Raw genomic sequence first — 23473 nt, 5'->3', positions numbered from 1 at the left:
ACTGTTTTTGATAATCTTCTAAATTCATTCATTTTAATATTTGGTATTAAAACTATCGTATCAGACAAAGGTAAAGTGATCCAAATGGAGGACATACACCATTAGCCATGCTTGCCAAATTATGACATTAATTTTTCAATCTCATCCTCTAAATATTTTTTGTGAAATTTAACTCTATTAAAATTTCATCTTCCGGGGGCCGGCCCAGTGGTGCAGTGGTTAGGGTTTGTACGTTCCACTTTGGCCGCCCGGGGTTCAGCAGTTCAGATCCTGGGTGCAGACATGGCACCTCTCAGAAAGCCATACTGTGGCAGGCGTCCCACATATAAAGTAGAGGAAGATGAGCACGGATGTTAGCTCAGGGCCAGTCTTCCTCAGCGAAAAGAGGAGTATTGGCAGCAGACGTTAGCTCAGGGCTAATCTTCCTCAAAAGAAAAAAAAAGAAAAAAATTAAATCTTCCTCAACATCACTCAGTTGTTCCTGCAATTGAATCTAAAGGTTCTACTTTCTTTTGGGTATTTTTAGCAAGTGGATTCACTAAAAACACTTAGAAAGTTTTCTTTTTTCTTTTGGTGAGGAAGATTGGCCCTGAGCTAACATCTGTGCCTATCTTCCTCTATTTTGTATGTGGGATGCCACCACAGCACGGCTTGATGAGCAGTGCATAGGTTCTCACCCATGATCTGAACCCGCGAATCCTGGCTGCTGAAATGGAGTGTGTGAACTTAACTACTACACCACCAGGCCAGTCCCTAGAAAGTTTTTAAAAACTGGTTTATTGCTATCACTTACACAACTCTTTCTAATTAAATCATTTCAGTCTCAAAATAACTCTATGGGGCATATGCTACTAACTCCACCTTACAGGTGAGAAAAGGGAGGTACACAGTGATTAACCAACCCCAAGATGACATAATTAGTAAGTGTCGGAGCTGGGATTTGATCCCATACCATATCACCATGCTCCAGAATCTGGGCTATGTTACTTTTCTGTTAGAAAACTGCTCTCAAGCTGTTAAGTTGTGCAGATATGAGAATTTTCACAATAGACACATCCTTTTTAACAATAAAAGCACCTAATGATGTAAACTTTTCAGAATACACTCCTCATTGCATAAGTTTCTTTTAAAAACCAGCTACTACTTTCTGATACCTTGTTAAACTTTCCTTAACACCCAAGGGACAAATTAAGTATAAATTTTTTCCAAAAGTACCTGCTAAGTAGACAACCATTTGTCGTTATAAACGAGATCAATATATTTAAACACTTTTTATTTAAAAAAAAGAAATCTGTGGCTTACTTTTTAAGTTGGTTGGCTTTATACAAGTATTTTGCCACAATATAATCAATGGCTCTTCTTTGCAGAATAAAAGATGATGACTACCACTTCACCCTTACTATATAATCTAAAGGTTTGGTTTTTCAATTTGCAGTCTGGCTTTAACCTCTTATGACATCATAGTTTTCTAGAAATAAAGTAGTGAATGAATTTCATGTGTGGTGCTATCTCTATAACCTTATCTCTCTACCCCCCAAATTTTATGTTTTGGGTTTAATTCCAGTCAAAGTACCCCTCCGTTAGTGGTTTTTATTCAGTTTTTCCACAAAAAATTTTTAAATCAAATAAGTGATCTACTGTTGAGAATATATCTTTGTGGGTATCATCTTTAGTTGCTCACAAAAATAGTTCTTTATACATTTCATTATTGAAAAAGAATCTAGCAAGTTCCCTAAGCTGTAATGATAGAAATATCTGTACTTTCTCCCTCCCAGACTGTGCAATTTACTCTGCTACCGATTTACTTAAATTATCAGCAACATTTTTACACTGTGTCCAACAGTACATACTGACGAAGGAATATGTTTTGGTTGACTATCATATTGGTTTTGCTAATTTTACCATGGCAGAAAGAACAAGTGTTTCCCCATGGTATGTCTTTCCCTTTAAACAAGAAACCTCAAGAGAGGCTACTAAGCATTTATATTTAGTAAGATTCTGTCATATTGACTATTGCATAAATAAACATCTCTAAAAAAACTGTAGAGGTTGGTCTTCATATTCTGAATGCTTAGACAGTGTGCTAATTGGGATAATTTCAGAATATCATTAGCTAAAATCTCAAGGCACATTATAAATGGCCAAAGTTTCTTACCAAAAGTAGAAATGCATTCTTATTTAAAAAATCTTCCTTGATGATTTTAATTTTGTGGGGACCAATTTCTTATCAGATCTGGTTAAAAATCATCTTAACCTCATGATGATGTGGAAGATAGAGTTCTTAGTAGGAATAGTAGTGTCCACTCTCTTCTTCTACCTGTTTACTTGCATTATTATCATCTGCAATCTGCAGCTTCTTTGCAGTCTGTTTACTAGAGATTAGTTTAGCTTAAACTGGGTAATACAATCAACCCACGGAATTGAACAAACATAAATAGCAATCTGTAAGAATATGCTATAAGCAAAGAATCAATTAGGTTACTTCTTCGAATGTAGCTTCCCATTCTTCTCAGGATCCTTCCTATATACTGTCTCACTACCCTCTAACATTTCAAATGAGGGTGCCAATGACTAGCCCTATGTAAAATATGAGAAAGGTTAATTGGTTGGGTTTTTTCTTTTTGGTAAAAAACTCAGTATAAAAGAAAGCCTAATATTTTATTCCTTCATCACAACGGATCTTCTTGTGTACGCCACTTGGAGACTGTGGTCTTAAAAGCACATGCTGAAGGAGTTCTAGGACTATGCATAATTTGCTCTCAAATTCATAGAACCTAAAATACGAAAAAATTATGAGTTAGTTATCAAAGAAAACACAACAATGATTTCCATAATTAAACTCATCCTTTACCTTTAACTTCTTAACATGAATGAATAGTCCTAATATTAGACAATACTCCCAAAATAAGCACTATCACTTAGAGTGGCAAAATGTACATGTTGGCAGCAAAAGTAGATCTACTCAAAGGGCTAACTGCTCTCTTGGCAGATTTTGCTATTTTAAAGAACTGTAAAGTAGGTAGAGCAGTGCCCAATTCATGCTGAGAAGATCAACTTAGGGAATATAAACTAATATTTGTATAGCATCAAAACTGTCATAAGAAGGATACTGTACAAATTTTAAATGATATTTTCATTTTAAAATTAGCTATTTACAAACAAGGAAAGTAGCCAGGTTCTGAATGTAATCCTTATTCAATTTATTCTCTATTCTGGAATGTACTGGTCCTTAAAATTCTGGTGAAATGACATCTCTAATATGTCTAGCCCTATAATCATCTAACGTCTCTGCTGGTAATGTCAGGAGTGATAAAGGAAATGGAGCATGAAAAAAAGGAATGCTGAGTATTTCTAAAGGTTAGAAATGGATACTATGATGCTTTGCAGTCTGCAGACTAATGGCTGGTATATAAGGTTTTTCACTAACTCATGGCAAAACTGATCTATTTTCTGAGATTTTTGTTCTTTCTACTTCCGTTGTGTCAAAATTCCTTTCTTTTTTTGTAATGGTAACGGTGGTTTTAAAAATGTACTTAAAATTAAAATTGTTAGTCAGTGAAATTTATTTTGAAACTTTTAGCAACTGCCACTTGAAAAGCCTGAAACCATTGTTTCAATATCAGGTTCATCCAGGTTCTGCCCAAACAAATATGGAAAGTCCCTATTTTATATTGCTCCACACTCTGGCCTTACTTATTTTTCTCATTTGTCTCAAACATACAGATGAGTTGGGCATGGTTAAATGGCAAAGGATGGATGGTTCAAAGGGCATACTAATTACAATTCTCTAACTTTATCCATTCTAGCAGTTCCTAATCTTAGTAACTTGGTGACATAATTTCAGGATGAGATTAATGAAGAAAAGTCTCACAAACCTTTTTAAAAGTAGAAAGGCTTGCAATTGATTTCCCCTGCTTTGGGGGGAGGGGTGTAATTTAAATGAGTCAAGATTATTTCACTCACTACTCTTCTGATACATTCTCCTGAATGGAAGTGACGAGTAGAGTTGCAGGTGTAGGGAAGTGAACACAACTTAACTTCAGCTCTTTCTCTTTACTTAGTTATTTTCTTCCACAGAGTTATCACTTGACATTAGAGAATATATTTGTTTGTTTTTAGTTGCTTTCCCCACTAAACTTCACGAGAATAGTGACTCTTGTATCAACCATTTTACCAACTGTTGTATTCCTAGTACCTAGAATAGTACCTTGCATATAAACGATATTTAATATTTGGTTAATAAATGAAAGAGCCTAAGGCTAGACTGTATTACATATAGCCCTGTCTATCCAACTCTCACTGTCCCCCCAGATCAAACCTCTGAGCTATCATATTTGTACACCTGATCCATCATCCAAGCCATTAAATTATTTAAATATGTTTGGTGTGAGCTCTTAAGTTATGGTACACCACAAAAGCAGCATGGCTATGAAATCACAATCTTAAAAAATTTACGAGAAACTTTTTCTAAGAACTCTTTTTATCTAGTTCTGAACTCCTTCCCAGGTATAGTTCTCACATTTCTAATAGACTAATGAATTAATTCCACTTTAAGATCCCATTCTCAGCTCAATCTTAGCATGTTTAAAACCAAATTCACCATTTCACTGTATTTCAATCTCCTCTAGCCACTTCCTGCCTAATACAATCACTGTATTGTGGAAAAATGATGGGCTAGGGCAGGAGTCTTAGTTCCACTATTTGTTAGGGGTTTAGACAAAAAAAGTCAAGGAGCAGAAATGAGGGTTCTCTGGTAAGGTATTTCCTCTTTTACAAAAAACTACTTTAAGGTAAACTTAAAGAGAACCTTGAAAACTAATTCCTTGGGTGGGAAGCCAAGAAAGCATGAAGCTATAGACTCCAACACAAGGGAGGCTGAAAAGTCGAGTTCGAGACCTAGAGAATCAAACTATATCAAAGCACTCCAGATAATGAAACATTTTAATGAATCCAAAAGACTATATTAGGAGTTTAAAATAGGAGTTCAGCAAAAAAGGATGCAGATAGTAAATAGTTTAGGCTTTGCAGACAATAAGGCCTCTGTCTCAACCACTCAGTTTTGCTGCTGTAGTGCAAAAGCAGCCATAGACAATAAATAAATGAGTAAGTGTGGCTGTGTTCCAATAAAACTTTAAAAAATAGGCAGAGAGCCAGATATGGCCAGTAGGTCTTGGTTTGCCAATCGCAGGTTTTAAACCACAGTTTCTAAGATGTATTATGAAAGTAAAACACAAATGTACATAACCTCTATGACCATGCCAGTGTTCTCTATTTTGCTAAGAGCTCCTATAGCTTAGGTTTGTTTAAAACCTATGCTGCCTCGGAATAATTTTATCTTTAGTCTTCTAAACACTGATCACTCCTAGAGCAGTGGTTCTCAAACTTCTTGGTCACAGGATACTCTTCTATACTCTTAAAACATATTGAGGATGTCAAAGAGCCTTTGTTTATGTGGGTTATATCTATTAATATCTACCATATTATAAATTTAAACTAAGAAATTGTTTAGATGTGTATTAATTTATTTCAAAATAATAAAACTAATTACATATTGTATAATTATACCTATATAAAAAACTATATTTTCAAAAAAAACACATTTTAGTGAAAAAAGTGGCATGTTTTACATTTTGGAAATATCTTTAATGTCTGGCTTCACAAAAGACAGGTGGATTCGCATATTCGCATATCTGCTTTGGTATTCAATTCTCTGTGATATGATTTGATTGAAGTATATGAAGAAAATCTAGCCACATACACATAGACAAGTAATTAGAAAAGGGAGGAGTATTTTAAAAGTCTTTTCAGATAATTGTGATACTCTTTGATATTACACCATCTTGATGAGTAGTTGCCAGGGGCTGGGGCTAAGGACAGGAGAGGAGAGGAGAATAGGGAACAATGGCTAATGGGCACAAGATGTCCTTTTGGGGACGAGGAAAATGTTCTAAAATTAAATTGCGGTGACAGCTGTACATTTCTGTAAGTATACCAAAATCATACACTTAAAAGAAGTGAATTTTATGGTATATCTCAAAATAAACAAAGAAAACCAACGTGGCTGGAGGTTAGAGAGGGTAAGAGGTAGAAGAAGAGACTTGAACCACAGGCACAGCCTTCAGAACATGTTCAAGATTATGGAGTAAGAGCAATGGGAAGTCACGAAAGATTCTAGGTGGAGGAAGGAAAACATATGACACCAAAACTTGTCAAGTGGCAGTTTCTTAAAATTGTTGCAACATGGAATCTGAGACTGCATCAATGAACCTTCTATACTCTATTGCATTAAGATTCATTGGTCTATCTTGCACTTTGAATGAATCTTTTACACTTGCCTGATTTTGTAACATGTAACCATTGGTCATTTGGAAAACACTGGTTCACTGAGTTATATAGATCTTCCAAAATGTTAAAACATTCCATTATATACAATATTAAAAATCAATATGAAACAATATAAAAAAATAACAGGGCCAGCCCCATGGCTTCATGGTTAAGTTTGGTGTGCTGTGCTTTGGCAGCCCAGGTTCACGGATTCTGATCCCAGGCACAGACCTACACCACTCATCAGCCATGCTGTGGCAGCAACCCACATATAAAGTGGAGGAAGACTGGCACAGATGTTCACTCAGGGCTAATCTTCCTCAGCAAAAAAGAAAAAAGAAAAATCACATTTGTTAATATCACGTCTGATCTCACCAGAAGTTCTCTAAACCCTGGCATGTTGTTTAGCTCATGGTGGTGGATGCAGATTTTCCAAATTTCTAATTTTCACTTGGCAACACATCACTTTATCATTTGCAACAAATATCAGTTGTTTCCCTTGAAGTGACAGGATCATCTTGATTATTTTTGAGAAAATGTCTACAAATACCCAAGTCTAAATAGCCATGGCTTGTCTAACAGTTTTCTTTCAACTAAAAATGGAGTAACATAAAATAAGTGGCTAGTCCAGCTTGCAATTCAGTTGTACAAGTGTTTTTCCTCATGACAACCACTGTTCTTCAGTACACAGCATACTTTCCATTTCATCATACAGAATAATTAAAAAGCTTGTATTCAAAGGTTAAGATTTAATAAAATTAATAATTATCATTTTTACTGCTTCATCAAAGACACTCAAATGAAAGTAGCATTTTTTTTTTTTTTTTTACTGTGAGTGGATTACAGTGAAGAATACGACTACGAGTAGTTTGATCTCACTGCCTTGAGTTGTGCTAAGGAGTCAGCAGTTTTATTCACTATTGCTTTCGCACCATTAGTGCAAGTAACAACACAGTGAAAAAGGCAAATAATGTCTTAATTATTATGAAAGTAGTTTTGTCTTCTGGGACCCAAGAAAATAGTCCCTGGGGTCCATGGACCACACTTTGAGAACTGCTGCATCAGAGAAATTGAGGGAGCATTATTTACTAGCTATGTGATGTTGGGCAATTCACTAAATTTTTTCATAATTCTTATAAAAAAAAAAAGGATTAATACCCCCCTTGGAATTGTTTATCAGGATTAAGAGATGTGAAAATATACTGTGTAGCATCACAAAACCCCAAGAGCTTATTAATACTTATACTGAATGACATCAGTATTTCTGTAAGATACCTCTGATTTCATCCTGAATGAGCTGATCATGAGCAAATTCTATACATTTTTGCTTCTGTTGTTTTTCTAACAATCTTCACACTTCTATCTTAATTCAGACCCTTACAATCACAGACGCAAGACTGACCTGTTAATCATAAATGTTGCTGCCAGCTGAACATATCTAAGTTTTTATCACATTCTCACTTCACCATGACCAGTCAAACTTGTCTAGAGTTTTCCCTTGACTATGTCTGAATATTTTCTTTTGTTTCAGCTGAATAATGTCCGACTGTGTTCATTTTTTTCTCTCCCTTGCCAAAACTGGCCTTCCTACTTCTACTTACTGAAATACTATCCCTATCCTTAACAGTCCAATTAAGTCAATCTTTTCTGGCTACCAAAATAGGATAACCTTTCTCCTCTGAATACCTGGCACTCAATGCCTTACGTTACCTGATGCCTTCTTTTGTGCTTGCCTTTCCTTAACTGGACTGTAATCTCTCTGAGGACAAGTATATCTTACATTTCTCTTTATTCCCTTCAGCATCTAGTAGCACAATGCATTCAGCCTGACTAATGGTCCTATGTGTCCTCTACTAGAGACTATCATCAATGAAACATTGACCTTCATATCCAAATAAAGACCTAAAAAATTATCGTAGTTTAACCTGCTTTATAGACCCAAGATCTATAACTCCTGTCATACACAGTTTTTAGACAAAGGTTTATCTATAAGGCTTACTCAATGACAAGGGAAGGTATTCAGTATCACAGCTTATAGTGCAATTACTCTACAGGCAAATTGGATTTCTCAAAGTGCCCAAGTGGCTGTGAGAGGAAAACGAATATACAACAACGTATATTAAGGTGCATAAGTAGATCTAAGATATGTTTGTTTACAAAGAAAGATAGTAAGTCTAAGAAAACATCACATATTTAACCCACACAAAAACACACACAAGGGGCCGGCCCTGTGACCGAGTGGTTAAGTTCGTGCGCTCCACTTCGGTGGCCCAGGGTTTCTCCAGTTCAGATCCTGGGCGTGGACATGGCACTGCTCATCAGGCAACGCTGAGGCGGCATCTCACAGAGCATAACCAGAAGGACCTACAACTAGAATATACAACTATGTACTGGGGGGGCTTTGGGGAGGAGAAGAAGAAGAAGGGAAGGGGGAAAGAAAAAGAAGAAGATTGGCAACTGATGTTAGCTCAGGTGCCAGTCTTTAAAAACACACACACACACACACACACACACACACACACACACACACAGCGCAATAGCATAGAAAATGAACTGAAATAAGTCACTTAAACTGAACCAAGCTAAAAAAGCATAAATTCAAGACGCAAGATGGCAAAAAGAAACACTAGCCATGAGTTGTAGCATTATTTTTATGCAAAAAGTCAAATCAAATAGACAACAGACCAGAGGTACAAGCTTCATACTGAAAAAGCCACAGCAACTGAAAGGAGCCGGTACTGCCAAGCGATTAAAAAGTACACGGGCTTCGGCATCAGAATGAGCTGAGTTCAAATCCTAGTTCAGAAACTGTAGGGGATTAGTGAAATTACAAAATCCCTCTATGCTTCAGAGCCCTTAGCTGTAAAATGGGGCTATTAGTCTCTGCCTGGCAGAGTTCTTAAAAGAATCAGAAATAATATAGAGCAGTAAAAAGCACAGACTTTGCAATCAGATGGGTCTGAATTAGAAGTGACTGTACTTTTAATAGCTTAGGTAACTTAAGCCACGGGTTTATCATTTGTAAGATAGGTATAACACCACCTCCTCAGTGCTCTTTTGAGGATAAAGTAACATATATATATATAAAGACTTAAAAGTACACTTAGTAAGCGCCCAATAAGTAGTCCCTACTAGATATATGTAAAGGTATTCATACTTAAACATGTACCTCACCTTGCAATGCCTGCCATATTTAAATGTCAACTATTATAATTATTTCCTATCATAAAAAAATTCAGAATGATTACAAATTTTAAACTGTGGTTTTACATCCTGATACCCCCAATCTATATATGATTAGTCAATCAGAGGTAGTTTGTTAATTATTCCAACCACAAATTTTTCAGGATAATTCAGGGAGTGGAAACAGGAGTGCCTATAAAATGCTCAGTAGTAGAGAGGAAGCTCAGAAACAAGGAAACACCATATAGGAGACGTATAAATCTGTATTATGCATATAAACTATTCATCATATAAATTCACAATCCCTAAATTATATGCATATCTGTTAATACAAGTCATTTACTATTTATTTTTCTGCCAAAGGCAAGTCAGACAGAAATTTAATTCTTTCCCATAACTATCCTTCATTTGAAGCCATCCTACCTGCAGCTGTCTTGGTCTAGACCAATTTTACTGGGTTATAGGGGGAGAATGAACTCACCAATTCCTCAAAGATATTTTGAAATTGCAAGTATTAAGAAACCGTAGCAACCATTTCACACCACTATTCTATGGGGCTGGAACTGCTGCACCCTGGTTCCTAGAAAACACTTACCTACCTGTGGTTATTTTTTATTTGTTTTTCCTGAAAAGGAGTTATACATGCATAGGGTTAAAAAAGGGTGGAGGTGGGGGAGAATAATGTACCAAAAGGAATGAAATGGAAAGTCTTTCACTCACAACAGGAGAAACTACTGTTAACAGTTTCTTGTTCATTTTGCCTACTTCCAAACTAAATTAAGTCAAGTAAAAAATGGGTCAGTTCTAACACTGGCAACTAGAAAAATGAATAAAATCCCAGGAATGTACCATTTATGGAGGATGACAGATTGTCTTATTTGAAAACTTAAGAATTCATATCCAAACCTTTTAATAATAGTATAAAACATATTCTTTTGTTAAATCAAGTCCAACAGTGTCTAATAAGTAGACAATTATGTCTCCCACAAGAGAAATCTATTTTTTTAATGCCAGAAGTGCACTACTAACAAAGGAACACAATTCTATTTTTAAATAAGTATGTTACATATCTGGAAACTTACTCACGTAAAAGATTTTCAAATCACGTATAAATTGTCTCTGGCATAATGAAGATTTAACAATGCCACAGCAATATTTAAAATACTTGGTGATATATCTTTCCTTCTAAAATAACAAAAAAACCCACCTACTTAAACCTTTATCACCCACACATCTGCTACAATAAATTCAGGTGATCAGTATTCCTTAAATGGGGGTTATATGTACAATTTCGTGAAACAGAAAAGCATCATTTTTTATATGCCACTCTCTTCATTAAGAACCTTGCATATAATTTCATATGCTCCAAACTTACCTTTTCATTTTTCTTGTCTGTCTCTAATGGCTGCTTTGCTGTTACACTTCGAGGAGTTCGGACAACTTCCTCCTCAGCCACTTCAACAGTCCGTCCATTTGGCTGTACAAGCAACAAAAAAGAATCTTGTTATCAAACTGCCTGGCAGATCAAACCAAAGATCTGTACTCAGGAAACAGAATATACTACAATCAAATGCTACCCCCTGACCTGAATTAAAAAGATTTTTGGAGAGCCATGTTATTTAAGACTTGATGGAGTACTGCCCCTAATAACTGTGATTTGTAATATAATAATATAATAAACTCATAAACAAAATTCTGTAGCATAAATGTATTTTCATATCTCACCCAGGTATCAGTCTCTCCAACAAAAAACAATGGAATGGAAGCAGGAAAAAGGAGAAGTAAACTCTCTGCACTCTGACCACCAATTAGCCATGTAATCTCAAATATTTCACTCATCATCTGAGTCTTATTTCTATATCTATAAAATGATAGGTCTGACCTATTTTAAAAGTCAGCAAACTTTTCCATTAAAGGAGAAGATAGAAAATATTTTGGGCTTTGTAGGCCACAGAGTCTCTGTTGCAACTACAAAATTCTGCTATTGCATCATAAAAGCAGCCACAGGTAATACATAAATGAATGAGTGTGGCTGTATTCTAATAAAACTTTATTTACAAACACAGGTGGAGCACCAGATTTGGTCCATGGACCATAGTTTCTCGGCCTCTGTATTAAATAATATCTAATGTCTCCTATAATTCTATAATCTAAGGGCTCTACCATTCTGGGATTAAAAAGCTTTACCAACCTACTGTCACAGCTTAAAAAGGCTACCTTAGCTTTCCTAACCTTCCTACAATAAAATGACAGTACCTAGAGGTGTTCATGAGTAGAATTAAGTCTGTGAATCTCAAATCTGGCTTTCAATCAGAATCACATTTCGGGGGTTTTCAAAAAAACATAAACTTTCTGGATCCTACTACTTCTTTTCACTTGCTTATTCTCCTCATATTCAACAGAGTAAGTTAGTAAATCAATGTACTAGTGTCAATTGCTTTATTTCCAGTTCTGCCAGAATGTGCTTCCACCAAATTGTTTACTAGTTGTAGCAGAGCTATACTCAAGAAAACAATATGAATGTTCAAAGTTTCTATAATATGACTTTACCTGCATTTATTAAAAATGATCAGGGATATGCAGTTGGAAAGAGACCATTAATATTCTAAAACCGAATTTGTAGGCTCCCCAAAGATTGATGGCAGAAAAATTAAAAACGAAAGCTGTCTTTCAGCTGATTAAATTCCTAATTAATCCAAATTTAATCTGCCATGTCTTAAGCAACTTGTTAAAGTCAGACAGCTAACGCCAAAGCCAAGACTCCTCATTCTTGACTTGGTTTTCTTTCTTCTGCGCTGTTCTGCCACTTTAATGTTGCCCCCAATCCCTCTCTGTGTGAATACATATGTGGTGGGAGAGAGGAGGCAGTGCATAAAGAAAAGGTAAGAAACTCCAGAAAGGAATTTGGACTTAGAGCCACAACCACATCAGGAAAGTAAAACTTCGTTTAATTCTACTTTCCAGTATCACCTAATTTCACTTGTCAATTCTTATATGCTATTTCTTGGTTCATATTACTTTTTCTAATTTCCTGAGTTCAGCCTCACCTCTCTATGTAAGTCTTGCACCAAGTGAATCATCTTGCAGCTCCGATCCCACAGTTTGCTATCTCTTCAACTGGCAGCTCACAAGGCTTACATCTGCGAAACTGCATTTAACCAATCCCTTGAGGAAACTCTCCATCATAGTCATGTACACAGCACCTCCATTTTACTCAAGTAAATGACTACATTGAGTCATTTAAATTTATCTAACTGCTAAAAGGTGAGGAATTAAGTGGTTAAAAAACTACGAAAAAGTTCAAGGCAATTCCTTTGAGATCAACTGGAAACACTATTGATACAGCTTTCCAAATGAAAGGTGAAACAATCTTTCCTTTCAAACAAATACAAAGTCTCAAGTCCTTAATCAGTGACCAAAAGCTGTAACACTCAGTTTCCATTTCATAGGCTCTGAAACATCAGCAAGCCAAAGGTGGTCCTACGCTCCAATCTGTGCCAATTTTACATTCTTCTTTGCAAGATCAACTTACATAACAACTATAACTGCAGCTGTTCTCTCTGGTCTATGCAGATTTCCCAATTTTCCAGTAACTCTTGGACTTTATATAGCTCTCATAACTACTGGTATTCCATAAGTCACCAACAACTCCCCATAAATGCCTGATACCATGAAACAACAAGCCTCCTATCCGAAGAGTGAAGTCAACAGAATTCTTGGGTAGCAGGGAAAAAGGATACACTATGGTGGTTGTGCCTCTCCTAGCCATCAGCTGCACTAATCTGTCCCTTTATTCTGCTAGTCAAGAAGGCTTTGTCCTGGAAAATCATTAACTATATTTAAATTAGCAAATCCCTAAATGGGAGCCTATTATGTAGATCTGTTCACATGAAAAGTAACTAATAGCAAACCAACACTTCAAATCCAATGTGACTGCCAATCTGGGTTTTATATGAAAGTATTATTTTCTCAGATCATGGAGCCTTAACATACATGGTATGTTTCTACAGATTAGCAATTACACAGGTCTCTCATTGTACCCCAGTGTAAAATTCTCTGGAGAACTGTGAGGTGTTCCCCTCTAGGGCCAACCAAAGTTAATTTCATGTATAGCAAATCAGACCACCCAAGAATGTCCTTCATATTTGGTGAAAATCAACCAGTAACAGAAATGATATAATCACTTTTAGATGGATAAATTCCTTGTAGGGAAGGCCATGTCTGCTTTATTATTATACATTCCCTGAACTCCCATCCCAGATCCTTTTTTAAAATGCATTCACAAAAGAACATGTTGTGTGTGTGTGTATGCATGTGTATTGGAAGGGGTGGTGATAAACCAGAAAGAAGACACCTAGCTGACAATCAGGAAAATAAAATGGAGGAGGGGCCACATAGCAGGAGAGTAAGGTCTTATTTAGGAACTCCTGATTTCAAGGAAATAAAATTCTTCATGTTAGTCAATCTTCAATTTATTAATTCCGTAAATATTTATTAAGTATTAAGTACCAGGCAATGGGATAGGGATCTCAGGAACAAGGACATACGAAAGGAATTTGCCCTCCAGGAATTTTAAAGTTCAGAATACAAAGATATGCTTAATAGACTTCTACTCCATTTTAGCAGCCCTTACATATTTGCTAAGCTGATTCTAAATTGCAAAGGAATCTATAGCTAAAGTAAGCGTATATAAGGTTTTACATTTGACTTCTAAAATGAAATCATTTAGAAGCCTGTTTCCATTTATTTATGTAAATTTTACTTCTAGCCACAAAATGTAAAAACCAAACTAAAAGTTATTGGAAACCTTTTAAGTTTGGAAACTAGAAGGGCAGACTACCAACTACCAAAAACTGGAATATGACAAGACCACGGGCTTTGGAGTTGGACAAACCTGAGATTAAGGCTCAACTTCTACATTTGCAAAATCTTGCTATATATCCTGAGATATTCCCTTTAGTGGTAAAGATCCTTGTACCTTGTAAACAGCTAGCCAAAAACTCAACTCTTCAGGAATTCTAAACCATCTCCTTGTTGACTGCATCAGGGATGCTCAGGGCTACTTTCATATGATAGAAGGATGACACTCAATACCTGTCACACAGCCAAATTATGCTAAGGATGATTTTTGGAAAACTAAATACAGCGCTGATTTTCAAGATTTTCCATTTGATGGGTATTGAGACTACAGGTGACAGAGAAGACACATATCCATGCACTTCTTTTCTTGGATCCTGATGGATGCCTTCTGGGATACCGGCATTCTGTGGAAGAATTTGAAAACTACTAGCATGGTTGGAAAGAAAACTGAGTAAATTTTAAAACTGGTCAAATAACACCAATTCCTCACTTAGACTTCTTGATTCTGTTTGAATAATAATAATTCAAAAATACTTTCAAGGCTTTCACAACCTTGAGAAGTAGCATATTAATCAACAATGCCAAAGCGCAACAAACAACTATTCAGAGGGTTTATTTCTGCTCTTGGCATAAAAGGTGAGCATGACTACTAAAGGTCTTTTCTGTCAGAACTATTAAAGATCTTCTTCTCTGTGTAGACCTCTGGCAGAATAAAATGATGAGATGAAAAAGTCCTGTCATATAATTAAACAAATGGAACCAAAATTCGGGAGCTTACAAAGGTCATTATAATTTTCAGCAGAAATTTCTGATTCTAAAAATAAATTTCGAAAGCAATAAAGTAAGTCATAACAAAATTGGATTTGTTCTCTGAATGCAATGTAATATTCCGGAACATGCTATCAAAACCAGAGCAATATAATGGAAATAAGTGAGTTCTTAGACTAGAAATTAGGATATTGTTTTGCCTTTGAAACGCCTTTGCTCTATGACCTAGAGTAAGTCACTTAATCTCTCAGTTTCAAGATTCCTTTCCTTTAGGAATAGTTGTTTTACCTATCACTCTGGCTTTAAAAAATTTTTTTTTTAAAGATTTTATTTCTTTTTCCTTTTTCTCCCCAAGGCCCCCCAGTACATAGCTGTATATCAGTTGTGGGTCCTTCTAGTTGCGGCATGTGGGACGCCGCCTCAGCATGGCTGGATGAGCAGTGCCATGTCTGTGCCCAGGACTCGAACTGACGAAACACTGGGCCGTCTGCAGCGGAGCGCGTGAACTTAACCACTCGACCACGGGGCTGGCCCCCTTTTTAAAATTTTTTTTTAAAGATTTTATTTTTTCCTTTTTCTCCCCAAAGCCCCCTGGTACACAGTTGTATATTCTTTGTTGTGGGTCCTCTAGTTGTGGCATGTGGGACGCCGCCTCAGCGTGGTTTGATGAGCAGTGTCATGTCCGCGCCCAGGATTCGAACCAACGAAACACTGGGCCGCCTGCAGCGGAGCGCGCGAACTTAACCGCTCGGCCACGGGGCCAGTCCCACCTTTTTAAAATTTTTAAATATTTTTTTTAGGAAGATTAGCCCTGAGCTAACATCTGCTGCCAATCCTCCTCCTTTTTTGCTGAGAAAGACTGGCCCTGAGCTAACATCCGTGCCCATCTTCCTTTCCTTTATACGTGGGACACCTGCCACAGCATGGCTTGACACGCAGTGCGTAGGTCCACATCCGGTATCAAAACTGGCGAACCCTGGGCCGCTGAAGCGGAATGTGCGAACTTAACCACTGCACTACCAGGCTGGCCCCTCACTCAGGTTTTTTTAATCAAATGATTATTTTTTTAAATTTAAAATTAAATTTTAAAAGTAGAAAGTGACTTAAAGGTAGAAAGAAAAACTCTGCAGGTGTTAAGTAATATAATTCACCGTACTAATATCTGGGATAGTACAGCAAAACTACTACCTAAGATTAAAGACATAATTCTATTGGGAATATCTTAAAAGACAAATTTGTTTAGCCCAGTAACAGATTATCCAATTACAACTGTGAGAAGTCATTTTAGCTAATTCATTTAGCATTTAGTTCAACAAATATTACCAAAGGCTCTTACATGTCAGGCACTGTTTGCCATTATGTATCAAGGCTTACAATCTAGTGGAGGGGAAAAGACTCCAAAAAAGTAAATAAATAATTTATAAACTGTGATAACTACCATAAAGGAAACATACATGAGGTTGAGACAGAAAATAGAAGGAGATGCCTATTTCAAATAGCATGATGCGGAAAGGATTTTCTGGGAAGGTGAGGTCTAAAGGCTATTAGAATAGTGGGGACAAGATTATTCCGGAAATGTTAATAATAGCTCGTGTAAAGGCACTGGGTTGTGAAAGAGTTTGAAGAACTGAAAAAGATCACTATAGTTGGAGAAAGCAAATGAAAGGAAACTAAAATCAGCTTAGAAAGAAAAGCAGGTTTTGGGCTACACAGGACAGTTTAGGTTTTAAATGCAAAAGCTACTAATGTGTTGGTTTTAGACAAGATGGTGATATGTTTTTTAAAAAGACTCCTTACTAGGGTGTTGACAAAGGATTGGAGGCAGTCAACAGAAACTACTGCTGAACAAATGAGCCAAGATGACAGCAGAATGAGAGTAATTAGACTGAATATATATTTTGGAGATAAAATTGATGGTACCTGTTGATGGATTAGATATGAGGTAAAGAAGATACGAGGAGGTGAGGAAAAGGGAAGAACCAAGAATGATTCTTAGATTGCTGGCCTGAATAACTAACTGGATGGCCGAAGTCATTACCACTTACAGAAATGGGAAAGACTGGGAGAGGGTAGGGAATTATGACTTCAGTTTTGGAGATGTTAAAGTTTGACACATATGTCAGATTTCCAATTGGAGCAATCAAGTATATACTTAGACATGAGGTTCTGGAGATAAGAGGAATGGTCCAGTATTAGATACAGACTAATATACAGTTGATCCTCATTATTTGGAGATTCCATATTGGCAAATTCACCTACTCACTAAAGTTTATTTCCAGCCCCAAAATCAATACTTGAGGTAGTTTCCTTATTATTTATGGACATGCACAGAGCTGCAAAAAAAATCTGAGTTGTCCTACAGGCAAGCTCCCAGGCAACGCTCTGCCTTCTTGTTTCAGCTCTCATAAAAAATATAAAATACACATATAAAAAAGAGAGACTAACACTAGCTTGGGAGCTCAGAAAGGCTTTACAGTAGAAGTAGCACCACAGCTGGGCCTTGAAGGATAGGTAGAAACTGGTAAAGATACAGAAAGAAGGGCCTTTTAACAGAAGAAAATAATACGAATAATGAGACACAGAAGTCTAGCTAATGGTAATGTCTTAGGGTTGATGTTAAGAGAGAAAGCTAAGAAGGGGTGAGAGCATGAAGACGCTCAAGTGCCATGTCACAGACTGAATTTTATTCAATAGGTGACGGGGAAACTACTGAAAAGATGTGAACACGAAAGTCACATGATCAGAGTTGGGCTTTAAAGATTTAACTGGCATGAGTGTGTAGGAAGGATTGGCAACAGAGAGACTGGAAGCAGGAAAACCAGTTAGGATGCTTAAGAATAGTCTAAGTAAAATGTAATAAAGTCCCAAACTAGGGCAGTGGCAGTGAAACTGGAACAGAAGTAATGACTACAAAAGACAATGTGTACTATTAGAATGATTTATTGGTTCTAGAAGGATGGATCTTACAAAATTTTAGCTAGATGAGGCAAACACAGCCATTTTCACTGCAAAAATAAAAAGGTGGCTCGTATGGCTGTTTATTAGGCATGAAAAATAGGAATAGCCATATAAATACTATATTATGCATTCAATAATTATTTATTGAGTGCCAAGTACTGTGCAAGATTATACAGTAGCGAACAAGACAAAACACTACTCTTTTATTCACTCAGTTTATAGATACTGACAATTGCATTATAGCAAATCTTTATAAAAATTCCTATACTAACATAAAAATAACTAGTACACTAAGATAAACTTTCTTTGAAGTTGATCCTGGTTATGGGCTTTCAGTTGAAATTCAAAGCAACAATTGTTAAAGATCAGTTATCTGAGATCTCACACCCATCTAAATCATTGCTTAGATTAAGTCAAGTGAAAAATATTTACTGAGTACCAATACTCAGATTGAACTATGTGTCATGGAAAATACAATAAAGATGGCAATGACTTCCAAAAATGCCAAGATCTAAGCCTAGCGAAAAGTGCCACTCTCTTCACTTTTAATAGGGGAACAAACTGCAATTCACGCTCTAAAAGACCTATGGCAAGATATTACTAGGGGATAAAAACCAAAGTGATACAAAAATTTCAAAAAATGCTTATGAATAGTTTTTGAAAAACTAAACATCACCTACTCTACAAATAAAAACAAGCTAATAGAAACAAATCTTGAAAATGTGAGTTGCAAAATTTGGAATAATTTCAGAGAAAACTAAAAATAATGGAATAAAAGGATGAAAACAAAATATTTAAGGAAATATGCAATGTCTTTTCAAAGAAACCATAGTTTACTTAACTGAATCCACTTGAATCAGATTAAGTATATCCTAAAATGTATATCAGAATGATGTAGTAATGAAGAGATGATTTATAAGATTAAACATATTCCACTGAGAAATCCCTCTTACACTATGGATCTTATGGCCCAATTCCAGTGAGTGATTTTCAAACTAACAGGCAAGGATTTACCAAGGTAGCTTATTAAAAATGCAAATTCCTGGAACTCAGTTCCAGAGATTTTGAATTTCTAACACCTGTGGTGGGGCTCAGGAATTTACAAATTTTAACAAGCATTCAAAGTAACTCTATTGTAAGTAGTCAGGGAAAACACTTTGAGAATCCTGCAGTGCTTGAACTCAAATAAGATCTTCAATTTATAAACAAGCTACACAGAGTAAAGTTAAATGTCTTACTCAAGTTTAGAGTTCCTCATTCCTGCCAGGCTGACAAGAGTGAAGTTTTCCTCCCCTGGGCCTTTGCAGTTTCTTCAGCCTCTCCCACTATCCCGCTCCTACCCATTTTCAAAGCCAAAGTCTGTGATAAGGTCTTTCGTGGCCACCTGGGCTCACATTGGGGTTGCACTGTTAATTTTCTGAATATATCTTTTTCCACAACTGCAATAAAAAGCTCCCTGGGGAGAAACTGAGCTTTTACTTTTGTATCCCCTTCAGAGAGAGACATATGAATATTGTATTCCTTTGTACTGCCTTCAATTTGCAAGCAGTATCCTGCTTTCCTCCAAGTAAACACTTAGCACAGCGCAAAGCATAGAATACTAAATAAACGGCAGCTTATACTTCTTAGTTCTATAAAACACTGTTTTTCTAACTGTGGGTCATGCCACACAATCAACTGTGAAGCTAATTTAGTGGGTCACAAAGATCATTAAAGAAAAACAAACAGAACAGTATGATATGTGTGTGGGGGGGTTGTAACGTAAAATGTATCTCTTACGGTAGGTTGTAGTCAAAATAATTTAAAAGTTACAATTTTGTAAATGTTTGTTAAACTTCTCCAACACATCTTTACCATTAGGTATGCAAAGCTATCTTCTCAACCAAATACCGTTCAACCATTCAGTTAGTCTTCCCATTCTCCACTCCCCAAAGCTAATACTAGATATTTATTCATCCCCTGCTTCCTTAACTTAAATGAAGAGTAGAAGAGATAAGCCCTAAATCTGATGAGCATTTTTCACAGTACAAGTTTCACAGTAGTCCATGTTCCCTCTTCAGATGAGTCATCTGAGTGTTATGATGCACTTCGGATGGGCTCTTGGAGCACCTGTCTCTCTACTTGAGTCTATGTGAAATTCGAGATGTCCCAAACAGGGCTTCAAAATTTTCACAACCTGCTTCATCCATAAAGGGCTTAGCGTTATTAATGTATGTGGTTTTTTCAAGATCACCTTTTTCCTTATCTTGAGCCAGATTCTTTATTTCCACCATAACATTACTTTCTGGTAATCCTTGATGCTCTTTACAAATTTAAATATAACTATATATGTTCCAAATCAGTTCTATTTTTCTCCTATCCTAACTTAAGAGAGTATTCATATTGACCAAGTTGTACCCTTTTCTAGGTTTTGTTTGTATCTTGCACCCTCTTAGTCAGCAGGGAAAATGTGAATACTTATCTAAACCTAATAATGTGGTAATTGTGATCTGTCACGTCTCTAATACAGCCTTATTCATTGTAGTGTTACCAACAATACTCTCATTACTTTAATTTGAACTCAAACCCCAGTTTCTCCAATAACTCTCCTAAATCTCTCCATTAGTGTATCATACTAACCTCATTAACACTGCTCACACCTCTAGAGCACCTATCAGTCTATGCAGTATTAGAATTATTTATGAATCTGTCTGCTAACACGGGTCTCCACAATTAACCCTAACTCCTATGTGTATACCTCCCACTGCGCACCAAACACCAGAGTGCACTTCACTTTAGCGCCCTGGTTCATCTGCTTTATGCACTGAAAAGGTGAAGAGCTTAATTCAGTGGATGTAAAAACAGGTTAGGAGCTGTTTCTAATTCTGCACACCCTCCATACTGCTTGCTCAGTTATAAGGTATTTAAAAAAAAATACAACCACGAAAGATACAATGGGAGAACCGTGGAGAAATGGCAATAAAGAATGTAGAAAATATGAAGGCATGATGAAACGGATGTAATGCTCTCTGCATTTCCACACGTGGTCCGGTAAATCGGTGCCTGAATCCCTCAGTCCGCACCATTCTGCTCTGTCATCTCCTTCCCCTCTATTTCGAAACCTCCCACACCACTTCGCTGAACCTGCCTTAGCTCGCTCTTAGGGCCAGGGACCCCAAAGCATATTAGTCAACCGACTCCCTCTCGCCTTGCTCGTGTTAAGGCCTCCATCGGCCACATTTACGGGAATAAGAGTAGGCAACCATTTCCCTTTAACAGTCTCAACTAAAATGGAAGCGCGTCTAGACCCGGCTACCTTTAATCCTCTGTAAGCCCCAGAGTTTTTAGGTCACCGTACTTCCCCCATTGGCCACCGTCTCAACGTGACTTGCTAGACATCTGTCTTCCAGGCGCAGGCTTTCCACAACTTCCCAGCACCACCTTAAGGTCTCATTACCCTCTACACACGCAGCCTAGCCACCCGTAGGCCTCAAGCAAGGTTCTACGTTATTCTGGCGGTCAAGGTTCCCGAAAATAGCTTGACCTCTGGGAGCTTTTATTTAAACATACCCCAGACCGTCTAACTTCCTTCCTCGAAACAGGGCTTCCCACCCGTCCTATACTTCCTGAGTTCCCACCCTTCCCCAAGTAACGCGTCCACCGGTCACCTCCTGCTCCCAGGGGATCGGCACCCGGCTCTCGGCCCCCCGCACGCCCAGGGTCTGGGCGCCCGCCCCTCGCCCCGACTCACCCCCGCGTCCCCCTACTCACTTTGGGCTTCTCGGGCAGTTTCTTCCGGTTCTTCTTCTTCTGCTCCTCGCTCCGGAGATTCTTCAGCTGCGCCAGATCGTCAGGGGCCGGGGCCGGCGCGGCCGCCGCCTCCTCCCGCTTGCGGGGCGGGCTCCTCCGCTTCTTGCGGGCGCCGGCGCAAGCCGCGGCCCAGCCGTAGCCGAGCAGGAGGAGCAGCAGCAGCCCGAGCGCGCCCGTGCCCACCAGGATCACCCAGCCCGGGTACCGCTTCGGCTCCAGCCCCAGGTCGAGGCCCAGCTCGGTGCGGAGAAAGCCTAGGCCGACCGAGAGCATTTCCCGCAGCCGGGCCGAGCCCTCCTCGGCCTGCCGGGCCAGCTCGTCCAGCCAGCTCGGTGAGCTCAATGCAGCCATCTTCCCTCCTGTCACAGGGACTCGCGGGATGACGCCGGGCCGCAGAGACGCCGTGGAACAGTCAAGGGAAGCGAGGAAGGGCCGAGCCGACTGCCTCAGGACGAGCGCATCGCGGCCGCCCCTCGCGCCCGAGCCGGGGATCGGCCGCTGCCGCCGCCAGAAGGAGAGGGGGCTCCCTGTTCCCCCTCGTCAGCCTCACTCCGCCGCCGGCAGGAGGAGGGGGCGGCGGGAGGGAGTGTCTCCAGTGGCGGCCGCTAAGCGGCGTCTCGGCGCCAGGCCCCGCTGTCCTCCCTTGGCGGAACAATGGCGGCCCCGGCCGCGATCCACGCCGCGCGCGCGGACGCCGGGGAGGGCCGCGGGTCACGTGGGCGTTGGCGGGCGGTGCATGGGTGTCACGTGCGGGCCAGTGGGGCGGGGCGGGAGCCGTGCGGGCGCGGGCGTGGCGGTTGCCGTTGGGGGTGACCCGTTGGGGTCTGGTGGAGGTGCCGGTCCTTTGGGCCGGTGACTCTGGACGCGAGCCTAGCAGGGGTTAACTGGAGGAAGTCTCCGCCGGGTGACTGGTGGCCCGCAGCTAGGAGACGTGGCGCTTTGAGTGAGCCAGGGGAGGGGCTCTCGAGGAAGCCCGGGAGATAGGGGGCGGGCGGGGAAGCGTGAAGAGCGGGGAACCGGGTCACGAGTCAAAGTCGCCCTAGTAGGTGCAGGTTTTCTTCATCTCTTTTCTGGAAGTGGTGTTGGGGTCGAAGGGGCTTTCTCTCCCTGGGTCACCGGTCGGCTAGATCCCTCCAGCGTGGGCTCGGTTGAATCTGAAGCCGGGCACTCTTCTTCCAGGGCCTAGGCGTAATTCGCGAATTGGGTATTTCTCTTCAGGGCCCACTGCTAACGCTTATTGCGTGCCAACCATTTGCCAGCCTGGCTAGGGCGCGTTCGCATCGTGTCGCTCATTCACTGTTGCTGTGGCTGTTGTTAGTCCCCAGAATTCAAAATTTGGGAAGCCCGTGGGCGGCGCTATTTTCCTACTAATTTGTAGCTTTAATAAGAAGTAATAAGAGAAGCACACTAGATTGTGTTGACATGTAGAGAGCTTCCTCGTTGCATTTTAAGCTTTTATCCAAGACTACAAAAGGAGTTTCGAGAAATTTTATAGGCTGTGTTGACTATCTCTGGGTAACGTTAGGAGGAAATGAATTTGCATTTTCAGCTTTTAATTACACGATGTTTGGAGGCTCCCCTAGGGTTTTAA

General features: G+C 38.9%; 1 protein-coding gene across 6 annotated transcripts in view; it reads right to left on the bottom strand.

Annotated features, from left to right (window-relative positions):
- Nucleotides 1-23210, bottom strand: part of MTDH (metadherin) — a 59175-nt gene extending 35965 nt beyond the window's left edge. For all 6 annotated transcript variants that reach the window (XM_014847765.3, XM_014847767.3, XM_014847768.3 and 3 more), the window contains exons 1-2: nucleotides 21844-23210; nucleotides 10883-10984 (exon numbers count right to left, since the gene is read on the bottom strand). In XM_014847765.3, the coding sequence (XP_014703251.1) occupies nucleotides 10883-10984; nucleotides 21844-22233 (492 nt within the window). In that variant the 5' untranslated portion in view covers nucleotides 22234-23210. The remainder of the gene's footprint in view (nucleotides 1-10882; nucleotides 10985-21843) is intronic.
- Nucleotides 23211-23473: the final 263 nt, after the last annotated feature.

This window comes from Equus asinus, chromosome 12 (assembly GCF_041296235.1).
Source record: "Equus asinus isolate D_3611 breed Donkey chromosome 12, EquAss-T2T_v2, whole genome shotgun sequence".
NCBI lineage: Eukaryota > Metazoa > Chordata > Mammalia > Perissodactyla > Equidae > Equus > Equus asinus.
The sequence above is the reverse complement of the archived record's forward strand: the minus strand, read 5'-3'. Positions and strand labels throughout refer to the sequence as shown.